The following is a 19,737-nucleotide window of genomic DNA, read 5'->3' on the forward strand; positions in this document are numbered from 1 at the left end:
TATTTTTCTGTGCTCTCTCCCACTCTCTCTCCTTCTCTCGCATCTCACATGATGAGATTGCCTCGTGCGTCTGCAGACTTCTGCAACAAGGTAATTCCATCACAGGAGGACGGTCGAATTAGGTTTCGAAATGCAGTTTGGAATCCAAAACTCAAAACATACTCCAAAAATAAATAAATAAAAGAGAGGAAAAAAGAGAGAAAAAAGAAAAATCATATTTGAGACAATGTCACATTGAAGAATTAAGACTATGAGTCTGTTCTTTTCTCCTACTCATTCCTCTCTCAATATGATCGATTCTTTTCGAATGGATTAAGGCCTGAAAATAAAGAAATGTTTATTTTATCCATCACTATCTTGTCTAAAGGTGATTGACTGATAGATGCCATGACACCAGGCAAAGAAGAAAACGGATAGAGGAGCGGAGTTCATGCAAAGTACTTAGTGGGCCTTATTGAGAACTCTCAGCTGGGCTGTTTGCGATGGCATTTAGCTTGACATTTCTTGCTGATGAACTTTATTGCTCTTTTAGACAGAGAAATTGCTTTCACCTTTATCATAATGCCTCACTCTGAAGGTTCTGTAGATACATTTCTTCTTCTGTCTCTTTGCCAGCAGTCTGTAATAAAGCAGCATGAGCCTGAAATGCAGTTTCCCGATTTTGAGTAGTTTCAGTGCTGCTTCCAGTTAAACTTAGGTCAGCAGGAGAACTGTCATAAATGATTGTCCGTCTTTCTTTCTCTCTCTCTCAATCTATATATTTTTCTTACATAAACTGTTGCTAAATTTCATACATATTTTCTGCTCAATAGCAAATGCCAAAGTAGATTTCAAAAACATGGTTGATCAAAAGAATTACCTCTAACAATCTTCCAATTAATTACATTTTACATTTCAGTTCTATTACAGAATGAACATAAAGTATTAGAAAAATCCAATAAGGCAGATGTGGAATTAATGGCATTTATTTTCTATATTTTCTTTTTTTTATTCCAGTTAATTTCATATTTCACAACATTTTAAGTTTTCATTCACATAAAAAAATAACTTTAATGAAATAATTTCTCCAACACTATTGTGTGTTAAAGAGAACAAATGTTTATTTTATTGTTGGTTTTATCAACATGGCCTTTGTCTGATACGGTAGCACAGCAGAATAATGGCTATGATGCTTCCTCTGCTTTTCTTGCACTCCCATCCATGCACAACTGCCATTTAGATGATGAAAATGACTTTCGTAGTCCTATTTATATATCAGCGTTGTTTATATGGACCCTCACCGAGATAAAGAGAAGACACTTGTATAACTATAAAATCTAAAAGATGCCCAAGGGAAAGGGAACACAATGTTAAACAATGAACCGCGCAAATGGTTTGGGTGGTGATTTATTTATTTTTTTTCTTTTTTTTTTTTTTTCTTTTGGTATTTTGTTTTACTAAATATACTGACCTTGAAGTGTGGTGCAAATTATTTTGGTACAAGGCCAAACACTGTTATCTCAATAAAGCAGCTTTATATATATAAAACAGCACAATTACAATATTTATTTTCTTTTCTTTTACCTTTATTTTCACTTAGAGATCAATAATTTATTTTACAGTAGAGACCTGGCCAAGGTAGCAGCCATGTAGAACTCAACGTTAAAGCTAAACTGCTTCTGATAAAAAAAATAAAAAAATAAAGAAAACATTTCCATGCAGTGACAAAAACGAACAGCGACCATGCTAAACACCACATGGCTAAAAGTATGTGAATACCTGAGCATCCCACCCATATGTGGTAGCGTGGTCTATTTACAAATTGTTGCCTTAGAAACTTAGAAAGCACTCTGAGGTAGGTGGATTTTATATCTGTGTAGGAAGTTATATTTGTGTAGTTCCAGCACTACAATGCCCATGCGCACAAAGCAAATTTCATGCAGACAAGGTTTGACAAGGTAAGTGAGAACCTTGAAAGCCAGAACTCGAACGTACTGCAAGGAACCCTTAACAGGTTTGGAATGAACTGGAACATTGGTTGCATCCTAAACTTTCTTAACCTACATCAGATTCCCCAAGATACACTCTAAATTCTGATATAAATTCTTTAGAGGGGAATACATGTGAAATGAGAAGTTTTTCGACATGTACATTTTTGTGATAGTCATTTTTCCAAAGACTACTGGCCAGATTGCAAATATCAGAAAATGTACATACAACAACAGTATGACAGAATGCACGTTTATGGAAATCCAGTACCCTTAGGAAACGTTCTAAGGCACTACAACATGTTTTAAAAATTGACCTTAACGTAATACAGAAATTTGCACTTTAATGGTTGAAGGCAATATAGAATAGAGCAGTATTATAGGCACAGGGAGAGCGTTTGGGAGTCTGGATGTTCACACCAAACTGTAGTAAAATCACTTTATTCTTTTTGCTCAAATGATGTATTTGCTAAGCATGAAATGGGTTCACTGCAAAGTAAATAGCACAAGCTTTTTGATAGTTTCCAAAAATGGAAGCAAAAGAGTGTGATTGTGCTCTGGTTTAACCCCAGCATCTGGACAATCCTTGACTTATATTGCTCCAGATTGTAAACAGAGTTTTCGAACATCCTCCAATAATTCAGGGGTTTACTGGCCATATATTGCCAAACATCTGTTTCACTGAGACATAACATCCAGATTTAAAGCTAAACTGTACATTTGTGCTGATGTTCAACATTTTCACTGTTGAATTATCCATACATGTACAATTTAAGATGTATTAAATTCTAACAACTTTAAATTATACATAATAAAATACATACATGCATAAATACATAACCATATACAGTACGTCAAAATATGTTGTTTGCAAATCTGTTTAACACATGTACAAGTGAGCACCATGAGAAGTGATATTGTGTTGTGAAATATGTACAAAAACAAAGATATGAGCATGTAGATTACTTAAAATAGGTGGATGGTACAATACAGATACTGTTTTTTTTTTTTTTTTACAATTTTAAAGTTTAAGAAAATGAGAAACATAAGAAAGCAAAATATTTGTGGTCATTTTTTTCTTTTTTCTTTTTTTTTTTTTTGGAAAAAATATTACTACTTCTAGCCACAATCACATACAATTAAACCCTATTTTACACTGACCCTATCTTGCCTCCTCTCATAGAACTTTTAAGCAATCCACTTGATTCTATAGTCAAGAAGCTTTTATAGTAATTTTAACCATATTTAGCTGACATATTTAGCATACACAGGGAAATGAAAAAAGGTTCCTCCTGAACCCTGGTGCTACATTAAACAACATAAAGCTACATAACAGAAAACACAGAGTTAAGGACTAGTAAGTGTCCTCGCCACATAAAGTGCATCATGTGCAAACAGTGCCAGACAGAGAGTGCAAGACAACACAAGACAGTGTAGGACAAATACACAAAACACAAAATAGAACCTTCAGTAAACCTGCTGTATATTACACAGTGCGGTGTGTAAAAGAGTACAGAGTACGGGAGTGAACATTGTAATTAAACAAAATGGTTTGTGCAAAAAAACAATAGCAGCAGTGAAAAAAAGATGTGCAAAAACAGCATGTAAACAGTTTGTAGTAATAAGGTGATATAATATGGGCATGGATATAGGAAGCTTGATAGATCCTGCCTGCAGTCAAAGGAAAGCTTGATCAATCCTGATAGGTCCAGCAGAACGTTTGACCCTATTCCGCTTCAATGGCAAGCTTATCCAACTTCTCCAGCTCAAGTTTTACCAATCCTTCCTGCCCTGGTAGCAAACCAGTCTGCTTCAATAGAACGTTTGACCAAACCCGTCTGCTTTAATAGAAGGTTTGACCAAACCAATTGGCTTTTATAGAAAGTTTGACCAAATCCACCCACTACCACAGAAGGTTTGACAGATTAGCTTGTTCTCACAGTCATAATTGGACACTTGCCCTGAAAATGTGCTTAGTTTTTATTTTTTCTTCTATTTTTCAGAATACAATTAGTCATTTAAATAACTAAAACTATGATCAGGATAAAATCATGATGATGAGCAGACTATATGATTTCATGTCAATTTCTTTTGCCCCCCACACCTTTTAAAAAGTAAAAAACTATCTAGATCCACAATTATTTTGTTGGGTTCAATGGGTCTTGCAGTTTTGCAGATCCCATTAGAAACTAGTCACCCATAGAATCCTATAATTTAGACATGCTTGTGTGAAGCTGATTCTACTTCTGTCAGGGTGATTGTGCATGAGTTGATGAGAGTGAGTAGTTTATAGAGATCAGCCTGCCTACCTCTCTCTCTTTGGTCCAAACTCTCTTCATAACTCTCCGTTAGACAAAAAGAGCCAGCGTTGCACTCTCTTCACAGTTAATTCAGCTCCAGCTCTGTTTCCATGGAGAGCATGTGGTTTCCACGGCGCTAGTGTGAGAGATTTTTGCGCGAGCATTGGTCTACTGGTGTGAGTGAATGTGGAGCATGGAGAACCCACAGGGAATGGCGCTGACCCCCTGCACTCACACTTGCACAAAGAGTCACAGAACACCTAAAGTGCAATTGTTAGACCGTCAGCATTTTGTACTCAGTTATCTGACATGATTTACTTCAAGGACTTTTACCAGCATTTATATAAAGGAACTCATCTTTCCACTTAGTCTTCATGCAGCACAGAGATGTTGGAATGCTCATGGTGTTTATACCATATGCTCATACAGCTATCCAATCATTCACTTATGTGGTTGCAAAGCATTACATTTTGCAGATGCAGTTCATGAATATTTGTTAAGGTTCACATTAACTATCAGAATGAAGAAAAGGTGTGGTTTCTTTGACTTTCACTGTGCCATGGTTTTTGAGCCGGTTTGAGATCAATTGTTGATTTTGGGAATCTCCTGCACAACATTCTATAGAGGTTAAAACATTAAGTGAGCAATAATTTTATGTGGGTTGAACCACCTTGGTTATAAGAGAGGTCAGAGAAAATTGGCAGATTTGTCTGAGCTGCTAGAAAGGATATAGTATAGTATAGTATAGTATAGTATTCACTCTTTACAACCTCAGTGAGAAGAAAAGCATGAAAGTAGAAAATGTGATGCTGGTACAAGAAAGAGGTATATATCCATGTGACTGAGCAAGAAACAACAAAAGAAAATGGTGATGTGGCTACTAGTTGCCATTGTTATCATTTTTTTGTGTTTGTTTTCTGCTGTGTGTAACTATACACCGTGGTGTAAAGTATTTGAGGAAATGTACGTCGTTACTGTACTTAAGTAATGTTTTTGGGATTCTTTCTAGTTTTACTGAGTATCAAATTTATAAGCACTATATTTTAAATAACAGTGACTGTTGCCAATTAAATTTTTTATCTTTGTTGAAGATGTCATTAAGGCTCAATGCTTCCCTACTCGCATCCGCTGCCTGCAACTTTTTAGCACTTCTGGCCTCATTTTCAGTCCAAAAAGTCTTCCGATAAATTCCAAAAACTTTGAGAATCAGCTGAAGTTGAATAAAGAAAATAAAAATATAAGCCCCTCTCTGAGACTGAGAGGTGCATCAAATTACAGTCAGCTCTAAATATTTGGTATCTAAAATGATTTACTTGAATTTAATTTGTCCATTGATTACTGATGGTCTCCCACTTAGTGCCATGATACTGTAATTTTAGTTGTTAATTGAAGATACCATTTTGAGAGATTGCTTTACTACTTTTTTTGACCAACTTGTATGATCTTTGTTTTATTCAGGCATGTTGAAAAGGCTGTTGTATAGATTTTGGTTGATTTTATTGTTGAGGTCTTTCATTAGATTGGTATTTTAGGAAATTAGACCTCACAGATCAACTGTGTTAGGTTTTTTTTGGCTTTTCACTAACGTGTCTTGGTGTGAAGTTCCAGTGCATCTTTAAGCATTTAATTTGAGTAAAATACACAAGTACTGTTAAAATCGGATACTCTAGAGACGTTTACTCAAGCCATAGTGCAATTGATAACATTTAATTTGTAATGTTAAATTAAATAAAGTTTTGTAGTAAGGTATCTGTATCTGTACAAAAACAAAAAAAATCCTCTTGCTGTACATGTTTAATTGTGTGGTAATCCTATTTGTCATATTGGTCCCCGTGTTTCAGTGGGGCGTTAATGCGATTTAACAGAAGTTCCCCCTGGTTTCAGAATGCTTTATTGATCGCATAGGGAAATTCTTTAACAACTGTGAGCGAGAAATGTTTATAAAAATCAGAGATCATACCATAGACAGCATAGCATAGATCATAGGTTCATGACTCGGAAGCTACAGAATTAAAGTTCACCTACTTTAGATAACCTGGCACTAATCCGGCACTCAAATTTTATTTGTTTTTGATTCAATAGCTACAGTAAAACAGTAGTAACAGCAGTTAGGAAATAATAAAGGCTAACAAAATACATATACACAAAAAATCTGTAAATGTTTGTAATAGACAGTGGCCTAAAACAGAGGACTTGGGGTAGATGATATGATAAAAAGATCTCATTATGACGGTAGTGTTCAATAATAAAATAAAAAAAATGGTTTACTAATTAAAAAAAAAAAAACATGAACAAAAAAAGCAAGAAAAAAGAAAATTCCAACCAGCTGCTTTTAAGTTTAGTTTGAAATGAATTAAAAAGGTTATAAAATAAAAAATACAATACACATATGCCCGAATAGTGTATTGTGATAATTTACCATTTAAAGAAAAAACATTACATAATCATATTAATTTTAGGAAGGTATTTGTTTTTGTCTTCATTGGGCAAGATCATTCACCCAAAAGAAATCTGTTCTTCTAAACGAGGCAGCTCACATATCATTTTGAACATTTGTTCCCCAGCTGCTTTCACATGAGTGTTCTGTTCTGCTTTAGCCTTCCCCAGCTAACATGGCAGTGATTAATGAGATTTTTCCCAGAGCAGACGTTAATGTTACAATTTCACCTGTAGTGTTTGTGCGAAGGGAATCTTTTTTTGTGTCTGGATCACCACAATTTCCATAATTAACCTGTCTCGTGTTAAACATTAGTCATGGTGCATCAGGAAAGAAGACAGTGTGATGGATACGACTACATGGGGGAGCTACAGCTGCTGAATGAGAGCTCGTGATGGAGGATTGCCCTGGCAAGCTGCGAGTCATATTTTTGGACTCAGGCCTAGTATATCAGGACTAAATTACACAGTCAGTTGGGATTTGATTTTTGGAGCTACGTAAAATTGGAGCTGGGTTGAATTCAAATGGTACTTTGAGTATAACACATTTGTTTGAAAATGATACAACTTTCCTGTTTAAAATGATGAGCTTTTTTATTAGACACATCGCATTAAGTGATTAAAGACCATATGCATTTCAATAGTGCTCTATTTCCTTTAGTGGTCATTGTTGGTACTATCCTCCTATGTTACAGCCCACTGAGATCCAAATCTAAGGCTTATACAGCTATAATGGCCAATTTATCATGCTCCTTTTTCTTTTTCAGACTTTCAAAGGCCGTCTATCGTATTTGAAATTCTACTCTGAAAAACCTCCAAATAGATTGATTCTCTGAAAGTTTTATAAGATGGCAGCTCTAGAGGCATTACTTAATGCATTAGACTTATATCCCTACAGAAGAGGAAGCAATTACTTTGGCCCACTTTTTCATATTCCATCATAAAGCTCTGTGAAATATCTTCACATTTTCTCAGAGACTTCAGCAAACCCGCTATCAACATACATAGCAACCCACAGAACAATGCTGACTGTGTGTGTGTGTGTGTGTGTGTGTGTGTGTGTGTGTGTGTGTGTGTGTTTGTGTGTCTGTGTTTTTTCCTAATGTCATCTGTGGAACTTGTTTGTGTCAATGAAGGAACATATTCAGTGTGTGTGTGTGTGTGTGGTAGTGTCTTCTTGCTTCGTTAACCTGTTTTTGATATGCACCCACACACTCAAAGCCTCAATGCGGCGCCTCCTCTTTATAGACTTCATGGCTTTTTGAAAAAAGGGGGGTGGGTTGTTTCCTGGTATAGTGTAACCTGTGCTATATGTACCTTTTTTTTTTCTTTAACTCTCCCACACAAATGTAGAATTGGGACATTAAACAACCTGGAGCTATGTTCATCATTGGATGTAAGCTCAGGCCACCTGACTGTAATAACCTACTTTTTTCTTTTTTTTTTTTTTATCATCTAACTCTCTTTTTCTTTTTTTTTCTTTTTTTTTGCAAGATCACATCACTCCTTGTGCACAATTTCACTTGTCACCATGGTTTCCAGTACAGGAAAATTAGCATCTTTGTTAAAATGGGCAAAAAAAAAATATATCAGTATAAGTCTTTTGCTTTAAAATGGCATGGCTGAAGATAGAGATCATAATTATTAGTTAAAACTAATATTGGTAGTTAAAATTAACAATGTCTATATACATATTAAAGCAAAATGTCTAACACTGTTTTGTGCGTTTCTGTGCTTCTAGTAAAGCTGGTGTCCCTTCTCGCTTTTTATCTTCAACCGACATGCTTTCATTTTTTAAGCCATAGACAATATTCCTGCAAATTACTGTATGCTATGTAATCTCCTTGAACCAGGAAGTAAAGACAGACTAGTTGAGTGACACACACACACACGCACACACACACACACACACACACACACACACACACACACACACACACACACACACACACACAGAGAGAGAGAGAGAGAAGGCACTCGTCTGTGTTCAGCATGTAAAATTTTATTGGGCAAATAACCAAATCAAATAAACATTTAGAAATCTTATCACAAGTATATACAAAATTATGTTCTGTTTTGAACACTGGCTAATTATAAGTGGGTTATCAAGTGGGTTAATCACTACAATATAATCATTAATAGGCAAAATATAAATACATTTTGAACACAAATTGATTTTTTAGTCATATAAGTAATAAGTGTATTAGTATAAAAATTTGAAAAACATATCTTAACTATGTGCTTATTAATGTTTCAAAAGATTATTATTATTATTATTATTATTATTATTATTATCACCTGACTATCAGACTTATATGTCCTTGTTGAACATCCCATTCCAGATTTAGGCCTTCTTATAATAGGCTCTCCCCTTCTGGGAGTTTCCCTTCTTCTAGGTTTTCCACTTGATTTTGGAGCATGGCTGTGGGGATCTGTATTCATTCAGATATTTTAGCATTAGTGAGCTCAGGTATTGATGTTAAATCAGGAGGTCTGGGGGTGCCGTCAGTGTTCCACTTTATACCAAAGGTGTTCAGTGGTGTTGAGGCCAAGGCTCTGTGCAGGATTCTTGAGTTCTTCATTAACCAACCTTTTGATGATGATAATGATGATGGTGATTATAAATTATTACACATTGAATACAAATGAATGAGATTCTGCATTTAAAGGATCTGTTTTAATTCTTATGTATTATTTTGATATAATCTTAATTAAATAACAAAAGAAGAGATGCAATGTGTTCATACTGCATAAACCTCAGACACAACTGTTGGTTTTTTGAAGTGGCAATCAAATAATTGTACCATAAATCTTCTATTCTATTCTATTCTATTCTATTCTATTCTATTCTATTCTATTCTATTCTATTCTATTCTATTCTATTCTATTCTACAATTAATTGTACCACTATTCTATTCTATTCTATTCTATTCTATTTTACAGTATTCTGTTCTTCTATTTGTTTATATATTTATTTAATCGGTGTAGATTGGGTAGTACATTCAATAGGATGGTGATGTTAAGGATCAGAGCAGAAAGTGATTGGTAAGTGCTTGTTACAAATGCCATCCTAAATGGAAGCAGATAAATATTTTATATTTGCACATTTAAATGGAATGATGAGATGGCTAGAACCTGCCAAAAGAAACCATTCCCACTGGTAACTGGAAGCCATTCCTCTCCCATCCCATTTTTTTCTTTCCCCATTTCAGTTCTTCAATAACACATTTCACCTTTACCAAAAAGAACATTTGGACCCAAAGACAGTGCAATAATTACCAAGTTCATATTGCTAAATTATTCTTGCTCACGTCTACCCTCTCTAGAGTTCAACAAATTCCAACGCCATCGCCTAATGTCAAGGTCGAACAGTTAATGCTTGCGATTTTACTGTGTTTTCAGCTGAACACCGTTGGGATTTGTTTTAATATTATAGTAAAAAAAAAAAAAGAAAGATGATCGCTGTAAGCCACAAATAAAGGGATTATACGCCTATTTCTAATTCATTGGTTAGCAGAAGGCAATTGTTTTTGTAAAGGGAAAACAAAATGGTGTGGTAATGATCTCTTCCAGGCATATTAGTCACTTATTTATATATTTTTCTTCACGCCTCTTTCTGATTATGCTCCTCTCTCTCACTTTGTCCTTCTGGAAATCTCCTTAAGTCTTAAGATTGCCTATCCGGGTGGGGTGGGCTTACACATGCTCACTTGTTTATGGCTACAAAATGACCTTTTCTTTGAACTTTTTTTTATATATATATATATATATATATATATATATATATATATATATATATATATATATATAAATAATAAAAGTATGAAGTCAGGGTTGTAATGCTGTTTCTGAATTCTTAAAGTTGAACACTCTTAAATTTATATTGTAGTTGATTTTGCCTATAAAGTGATGATCCTTTGGCTTCTACAGATGAAAGGTTTTATTTTCTTGCCATTCATTTCAAACCTAATTTTGTTACCAGAGTCCCAGAACAGAGGAATTGGCCAGGATTATCATGTATTTCCCCTCAATTCAGAATACAGATTGGACTCGGAAAATTTAATCTCTAGGGTTTTTTTTTGTTTGTTTGTTTTTTTTTATAGAGCATATAATAAAAAGAGACTGGTTTAGTGCATGCTCTGTTTGTTCATGGCTTGTATCATTGTGTAAAGGATACTATCTTTTAATCACAGTCACATTTACCTTTTCATACTAGCGTATTTTCCGGACTATAAGCCGCTACTTTTTTCCCCACGCTTTGAACCCTGCCGCTTAAACAATAAAACGGCTAATTTATGGATTTTTCCTGTTTTTTCCCGGTTTCACAAACTTTAAGCCAAAAACCTGAGCCCCATAACATTAGACCAATGAAACTGTCGAACGGGTTCATGTGAACCAATGAAACTCTTTATATCAAATCCGATGCGCTCCCACTGAATCTGGCCGCACCACATCATAAATATGGATGATGTTCCTCTGATGTTTGACCTGCCGCTCACTCGGACTGTCTACAGGAAAGGAGAATCATTCGTCACTCTATGTTCTGAGCTGCACGCTATCGGGAGAAAAGCTTCACCGATGGTGATTTTTAAACGCAGGACGATGCCAAAAGATAGAGAGAAATAGTTGTGAAAGGAAGGAGGAAGACAGTGAACAATGACTTTCTTGGTAGTCTACTGTTTAGATACAAGCCGTGTAACAGACACTCTTTTTAGACAATGCGGCTTATTTATGTTCAAAATAAAAATCTTTGTCAAATTCAGTGGGTGCGGCTTATATTTGGGTGCACTTAATAGTCCGGAAATTACGGTAATATGTCGAGTCCTCAGTGGGTGTAATGTATAATGAATTTCTACTGGTTCTCAGTAAAGCAGTTGTGGTCTAGGGTGCTATCGTGTTTCAATTCATCCCAGATGTGTTGTGTTGCGTTTTGTGCAGAACACTTGAAGTTCTTGTTTTTTTATAATTTTTAAAATAATTTTTATAAATCAACCAAATTTAACACTTCATGTCTTCATGGTAGAGAAGTGGTACGTGGTGTATATTTGCTTTATCTATATATATAAAGCTCAAATACCACTGACTGACTCACTCACTCATCACGAAATCTCAAAAACCACTGAACGGATTGCAATGAAATTTGGACCATACCTTCCTCTTGGGTCTTAGGTGCTCACTAAGAAAGGGTTTTGAAAAATTCGCCCTGGATCGCGGCTAACTCGCGAAAAACGCGATTTCTCACGCATTGTAAACTCTTTGAAATAACATTACGGATTCTAATGAAACTTAGTACATTGCTCTTATTAGATGTTAGATGCACGATAATCAAAGTAGTTTGCCCTGTATCGGTACTACAAAGGGGTAGTACGTTATTTGTTGACGTTACGTTCTGATCTCTGATCATCCAGTCCTGCTCAGTGCTTACTGCTTATTGCCATATTGCTTAGCGTTCTGCCTTCCGTAGCGAAGCACGGGTACTTTCAGCTAGTACTGTATATGATCAGAATTTCTCAACTCAGCTGTGACTGAAATGTGATCTGTTTTCCTGTTTTCCTCAGGAACTCTTCTTCAGGAATATTTCTGGAATGAGGAATTACTTTTGCACCAGTTGCCCTGACACGGCTTTAACTTCTTCAAACACAGCAATAAGGAATAGTTTGAATGAACTTCAGGAAACGGGATCAATCAGTTACCTGTTACACGTCCGGGGGGCCGTGCACAAACAAAGTCGTCTCGATTAAAGGAGCGAACAACAGACATGGTGACATAGTAACGTTTAATATGGAGGAGATCGGCTCTCTGAGCATTCTTCACTCACAATGTTTTTATACACAGACATAAATTTATGGTGTAAATGGACACAATCTGAGATTTGACCAGATTTTGCCTTTTGCCCCTGTTTATTTTCACTTGGGGGTGGGGTCATCCCCACAATGCTGGGTGCTGGCTGTGTGCGACGTTTCCTCCGCCAGCTCCCGCTCCAGACCATCTTTCTCCTTCTTTTCCTCTTGTGCACGCTCAGCGTCTTCATTTCTGCCTACTTCCTGTATGGCGTCAAACGGGAGTTCGAGCCTTCGGCCGGAGTCGCGCCAGAGGATTGCGATGATGACGTCACGCCATCCCGGCTCCTTCCACTCCAGGATGACGTGGAACGAGACGCAGCAGCAGATGGCAGCCAGACCGACCCGGTGGTTCTCGTGTTTGTCGAGAGTCAGTACTCCCAGCTGGGTCAGGATATCGTAGCAGTGCTGGAGTCGGCCCGATTCCGGTACCATACCGAAATCTCCCCAGGAAAAGGAGACATGCCCACACTGACTGAGAGTGACCGGGGCCGCTTTGCTCTCATCATCTATGAGAACATTTTGAAGTATGTCAACATGGATGCCTGGAACAGGGAGCTGTTGGATAAATACTGTGTGGAGTATGGAGTTGGAATTATCGGCTTCTTCAAGGTCACATGATCTCTATCTTTTTCTGCTTCTTCTCTTGGATGATTAATATGATAATTCTTATTATTATAGTCTGACCTCACCATACGAAATGGATTTGTATGCTGCTAATATGTTATTCTCATCCAGTTCATAAATTTTTTTGTACTCCCTCCCACTTCTTGTGTATGTGTGTCTGTGAGTAGGCAAATGAGAACAGTCTCCTGAGTGCCCAGCTAAAAGGTTTCCCTCTGTTTCTGCATTCGAATTTGGGTCTAAAGGACTGCACTGTCAACCCCAAATCACCCCTCCTGCACATCACCCGCGCCCACGAGGTCTGTTCTGACAAAACTTTAACACACTCCTTATGATTTTTGTGTTTAAATGTGTTGGATGAGGCACTGGGATTACGAAAAGATTTATAATGATTATAGCAATTACTACTGTAATCAGGTGAAAAGCAAAATATAGGATTTTTAAAGAACAGGACAAATATAGAAATGTACAATAGAAACCGTATATATATATGTGTATATATATACAGTACAGACCAAAAGTTTGGACACACCTTCTCATTCAAAGAGTTTTCTTTATTTTCATGACTATGAAAATTGTAGATTCACACTGAAGGCATCAAAACTATGAATTAACACGTGGAATTATATATGGAATTATATACATAACAAAAAAGTGTGAAACAACTGAAAAATGTCATATTCTAGGTTCTTCAAAGTAGCCACCTTTTGCTTTGATTACTGCTTTGCACACTCTTGGCATTCTCTTGATGAGCTTCAAGAGGTAGTCACCTGAAATGGTCTTCCAACAGTCTTGAAGGAGTTCCCCGAGAGATGCTTAGCACTTGTTGGCCCTTTTGCCTTCACTCTGCGGTCCAGCTCACCCCTAAACCATCTCGATTGGGTTCAGGTCCGGTGACTGTGGAGGCCAGGTCATCTGGCGCAGCACCCAATCACTCTCCTTCTTGGTCAAATAGCCCTTGATGCCTTCAGTGTGACTCTACAATTTTCATAGTCATGAAAATAAAGAAAACTCTTTGAATGAGAAGGTGTGTCCAAACTTTTGGACTGTACTGTGTGTATATATATATATAGTTAGTTAGTTAGTTAGTTAGTTATATAAAAACTCAATTTGGCATGTTTTCCTTTTGTGTTGTACAGTTAATGACAAAACAAGATTTTGACATTCATTTTTTTTTTTTAGAAAGAAAAGGGAAGCTTGAAACATTACCGTGAAATAAAATATGTAACTAGCTACATAGATGCCTTTATTCATTCTAGAGGAAAATTCACATGATATCTGGCATGATATGTCTGTACCGCTGGTTCTGCTAAGCCTTTAAAACTTTCAATAATATTAAAGAGATTTGGATTTTTAATATGTTTGTACTAATTTAAACAAGAAGTTCCTCAGAGTTGCATAAGACTCAGTCAGAATTGTTTACCAAGTTAACTAATAATACTAATAATTAGACAATGGTATAAAAATAAAATGGTTAATTAGTGATAAATAAAAAGTAACAGTTAGACAGAAAGTTATGAAGAATTTACCTGACCTTCTGTTCATTTAAGTCAATAGTTTGAGCATAATCATAATTATATATACAGTGGGGAAAATAAGTATTTGAACACCCTGCTATTTTGCAAGTTCTCCCACTTAGAAATCATGGAGGGGTCTGAAATTGTCATCGTAGGTGCATGTCCACTGTAAGAGACATAATCTAAAAAAAAAAATCCACAAATCACAATATATGATTTTTAAACTATTTATTTGTATGATACAGCTGCAAATAAGTATTTGAACACCTGAGAAAGTCAATGTTAATATTTGGTACAGTAGCCTTTGTTTGCAATTACAGAGGTCAAACGTTTCCTGTAGTTTTTCCCCAGATTTGCACACACTGCAGGAGGGATTTTGGCCCACTCCTCCACACAGATCTTCTCTAGATCAGTCAGGTTTCTGGCCTGTCGCTGAGAAACACGGAGTTTGAGCTCCCTCCAAAGATTCTCTATTGGGTTTAGGTCTGGAGACTGGCTGGGCCACACCAGAACCTTGATATGCTTCTTACAGAGCCACTCCTTGGTTATCCTGGCTGTGTGCTTCGGGTCATTGTCATGTTGGAAGACCCAGCCTCGACCCATCTTCAATGCTCTAACTGAGGGAAGGAGGTTGTTCCCCAAAATCTCGCAATACATGGCCCCGGTCATCCTCTCCTTAATACAGTGCAGTCGCCCTGTCCCATGTGCAGAAAAACACCCCAAAGCATGATGCTACCACCCCCATGCTTCACAGTAGGGATGGTGTTCTTGAGATGGTACTCATCATTCTTCTTCCTCCAAACACGTTTAGTGGAATTATGACCCAAAAGTTCTATTTTGGTCTCATCTGACCACATGACTTTCTCCCATGACTCCTCTGGATCATCCAAATGGTCATTGGCAAACTTAAGACGTGCCTGGACATGTGCTGGTTTAACCAGGGGAACCTTTTCGTGCCATGCATGATTTCAAACCATGACGTCTTAGTGTATTACCATCAGTAACCTTGGAAACGGTGGTCCCAGCTCTTTTCAGGTCATTGACCAGCTCCTCCTGTGTAGTTCTGGGCTGATTTCTCACCTACCTTAGGATCATTGAGACCCCACGAGGTGAGATCTTGCATGGAGCCCCAGTCTGAGGTAGATTGACAGTTATGTTTAGCTTCTTCCATTTTCTAATGATTGCTCCAACAGTGGACCTTTTTTCACCCAGCTGCTTGGCAATTTCCCCGTAGCCCTTTCCAGCCTTGTGGAGGTGTACAATTTTGTCTCTAGTGTCTTTGGACAGCTCTTTAGTCTTGGCCATGTTAGTAGTTGGATTCTTACTGATTGTATGGGGTGGACAGGTGTCTATATGCAGCTAACAACCTCAAACAGGTGCATCTAATTTAGGATAATAAATGTAGTGGAGGTGGACATTTTAAAGGCAGACTAACAGGTCTTTGAGGGTCAGAATTCTAGCTGATAGACAGGTGTTTAAAATACTTATTTGCAGCTGTATCATACAAATAAATAGTTTAAAAATCATATATTGTGATTTCTGGATTTTTTTTTTTTTTAGATTATGTCTCTCACAGTGGACATGCACCTACGATGACAATTTCAGACCCCTCCATAATTTCTAAGTGGGAGAACTTGCAAAATAGCAGGGTGTTCAAATACTTATTTTCCTCACTGTATGTATATATATATATATATATATATATATATATATATATATATATATATATATATATATATATATATATATAATATAATATAATATTTCACCTCTGTCTACACCCCCCCCCCCCCCCCCTCTCCCATCAGGTGGTCAGAGGACCTCTACCTGGTGATAACTGGACTGTGTTCCAGTCGAACCACTCCACATATGAGCCAGTACTATTAGCAAAGACCCAGTCAGCAGAGAGTATGGGCCTACACGCTGTCCTCCACACCTCCGTGGTTCAGGACCTTGGCCTTCATGACGGTATCCAGCGTGTGCTGTTTGGCCACGGCCTGGCCTTCTGGCTACACAAGCTGGTGTTTGTGGATGCTGTGGCTTTTCTCACATCTAAGAGGCTCTCACAGTCCCTGGACAGGTACGTGCTGGTCGACATTGACGACATCTTCGTGGGAAAAGAAGGCACCAGGATGAAGGTGGATGATGTGGAGGTGAGTTTGAAGTGCATCTTTACTAAATGTATTGTATAAATACTAAATGTTTATCTTGTTCACTAAATGACTTTAAAAAACATTGTTGTTTAGTGTATATATTTATTTCCATAAAAACATTCCTATTATTATTATTATTATTATTATTATTATTATTATTATTATTAAACATATTAGCACTTGGTTAGTTAATGCAGTGCATATGATTAATACATTGGTAATATAAGTACGTACATTGATTTTTTTTGTTAGTGATTTATATTAATAAAAAGGCACAGAGCCCCTTATACTGAATCATGCTGTCATATTTTATAATGCAATAGCACTCAAATATTTCTTTAAATAATGTGGTATTTATTAATGGTCAGCTTTTAAAATCTTTTCCTGCAGTGGTTTGACCATTAAATCAGTCAATTTAAATTAATGGTTTGTGTGCTATAGAATGTTGTGAAGATTTATAATGATATGTTTAGAACAGGATTTAGAACAAGCTATAAAATTGCTGACAGATAGACATAATATGTTTACAGACCTTAAGCTAAAATAAACATTACGATAATGTGTATTGGGAGAGTTTCTGATTGGGTGTATGTGTGTATTAATGCACATTCAGGCACTGGTCCAGACGCAGAACGAGCTGCGGAACTCAATCCCAAACTTCACCTTTAACCTTGGCTTCTCGGGGAAATTTTACCACGCAGGTCAGATAATATGAGGCTAATGCTTTGCTAAGTATTGGGTGTTTCTGTGCATGCAAAAACATTAAGTGTATACTGGTGCAAAGATACTGTGCCATTTTTTTTTTCTCATCCATGTGGGATTGTTTTCACCATTGGACAATGAGAGAATGAACGTCATCATTCTGTTGTCTGCTAATTAATAATCACCAGGTTTTTTTTTTTTCCTTCTCAGAAAGGATAGATATAGTACATAATTTTTTTGAACATCTATGGATTAATGCCTTTATATTTCAACACACTCATAGTAATCTCTGCTTATATATTTATATGACATCCTATTACACATGTAGTCCCTATTTGCTGTTATAATAACCTCTAGTCTATGAGCAAGATGTTCCACTATGTTCTAAAGTGCAGATTCCTGCTCATTCAGCCACAAGGGTGTTGGTAAAGTCAGGTACTGATGTGGGTGAGGTGAGGAGGCCTGGGGTGCAGTCAGCATTATAATTCATCCCAACTGTGCTGAATAGGGTTGAGGTCAGAACTCTATAGCAGGTTACTCAAAAATATCCCCTCCAGCCTAAACCATATCTTCATGTAGATGGCTTTATGCACATTGTCATGTTGGAACAGGTTTGGGTCTCCTAGTTTAAGAATTAGGAAGAGCCACATATGGCTGGAAATTTCAGGTGTCCCAATATTTATTTTTTCCATATAGTGTACATTAGATTTTTCTTTAAACGGTACTGTGATTATTTTACATTAAATTTTGAATGTTTAAAGATGTAAGTGAAATGTTGTCCTGTATTAAGTGTGTGTGTGTGTGTGTGTGTGTGTGTGTGTGTGTGTGTGTGTGTGTGTGTGTGTGTGTGTGTGTGTGTGTGTGTGTGTGTGTGTGAGTGTGAATCTGTGTGTGTGTTGGAGAAAGCATACGATAGGGTGCCAAGAGAGGAGTTGTATCAGGTGTGTCAGAGAAGAATGTTAGGGTGGTGCAGGACATGTATAATGACACTGTGACAGCAGTGAAGTGTGCAGTCAGAACGACAGACTGGTTTAAGGTGGAGGTTGGATTGCATCAAGGATCGGCTCTGAGCCCTTTCCTGTTTGCAGTGGTGATGGACAGACGAGGTCAGACAGGAGTTTTCATGAACTTTGATGTTTGAGGATGATATTGTGATTTGTGGTGAGAGTAGGGAGCAGGTTGAGAAGAGCCTGAAAAGGTGGAGGTACAGGCTGGAGAGAAGGAGAATGAAAGTCAGTAGGAGTGAGACAGAGTACATGTGTGTGAATGAGAGGGAGAGCAGTGTGATGCTATTGCTGGGAGAAGAGGTGGAGAAGGTGGAGGAGTTTAAGTACCTGGGGTCAACAGTGCAAAGTAATGGAGAGGGTGTTAGAGAAGTGCAGAAAAGAGTGCAGGCAGGGTGGAGTGGGTGGAGAAGAGTGGCAGGAGTGATTTGTGATATAAGGGTATCTGCAAGAGTGAAGGGGAACGTTTATAGGACTGTGGTGAGACCTGATATGTTGTATGGTTTAGAGACAGTGGCATTGACTAAAAGACTGTTTTATAAATGTGGTGAGGGAAGACTGCAGGTAGTTGGTTTGAAAGAGGCAGATGTAGAGGACAGAGTAGTATGGAGACGGATGACCCGCTGTGGGGCTAATGGGAGCAGCCGAAAGATGATGTGTGTATGTATGTGTGTGTGTGTGTTTGTGCATGTCATGCTGCTTAAAACCTGTTACTGTCTTTTGGTAATCAAGCTGGGTGTGGAGGTGATGAAAATCTAAGTTGTGACCTATTATTTTTTTATGTCATGTTCATGTGTGTGTGTGTGTGTGTGTGTGTGTGTGTGTGTGTGTGTGTGTGTGTGTGTGTAGGTACAGATGAGGAGGATCTGGGCGATGACCTTTTGTTATCGTATGTTAACAAGTTCTGGTGGTTCCCACACATGTGGAGTCACATGCAGCCTCACCGCTTTCATAACCAAAGTGTTTTAGCGGAACAGATGCTTCTAAACAGACACTTTGCTGAGGTAAGTACAGTGCATACACACAAGACAGAGGTGTCAGGTTCAGCCACACTACAACAGTTTGGAGCATTGAGTGCCAACTTGATGAAATGTGTGTGTGTGTCTGTGTGTCTGTGTGTGTCTGTGTGTGTCTGTGTGTGTCTGTGTGTGTCTGTGTGTGTCTGTGTGTGTGTGTGTGTGTGTGTGTGTGTGT

At 37.4% G+C, this 19,737-nt stretch overlaps 1 protein-coding gene and 1 long non-coding RNA gene across 4 annotated transcripts in view; both read left to right on the forward strand.

Annotated features, from left to right (window-relative positions):
• Positions 1-19,737, forward strand: part of ndst1a (N-deacetylase/N-sulfotransferase (heparan glucosaminyl) 1a) — a 57,282-nt gene that overhangs the window by 19,660 nt on the left and 17,885 nt on the right. For 2 of the 3 annotated variants that reach the window (XM_083546978.1, XM_083546977.1), the window contains exons 2-6: positions 12,262-13,155; positions 13,338-13,466; positions 16,493-16,837; positions 17,451-17,538; positions 19,393-19,547. In XM_083546978.1, the coding sequence (XP_083403104.1) occupies positions 12,637-13,155; positions 13,338-13,466; positions 16,493-16,837; positions 17,451-17,538; positions 19,393-19,547 (1,236 nt within the window). In that variant the 5' untranslated portion in view covers positions 12,262-12,636. The remainder of the gene's footprint in view (positions 1-12,261; positions 13,156-13,337; positions 13,467-16,492; positions 16,838-17,450; positions 17,539-19,392; positions 19,548-19,737) is intronic. The other variant, XM_083546979.1, reaches the window with a different exon arrangement.
• LOC310729277 lies at positions 1,390-5,503 on the forward strand. The gene is made up of 2 exons (XR_014534531.1): positions 1,390-4,906; positions 5,359-5,503. It is a non-coding gene; the product is annotated as an uncharacterized lncRNA (long non-coding RNA).

Source organism: Silurus aristotelis (genome assembly GCF_946808225.1).
Source record: "Silurus aristotelis genome assembly, chromosome: 7".
Lineage (NCBI taxonomy): Eukaryota > Metazoa > Chordata > Actinopteri > Siluriformes > Siluridae > Silurus > Silurus aristotelis.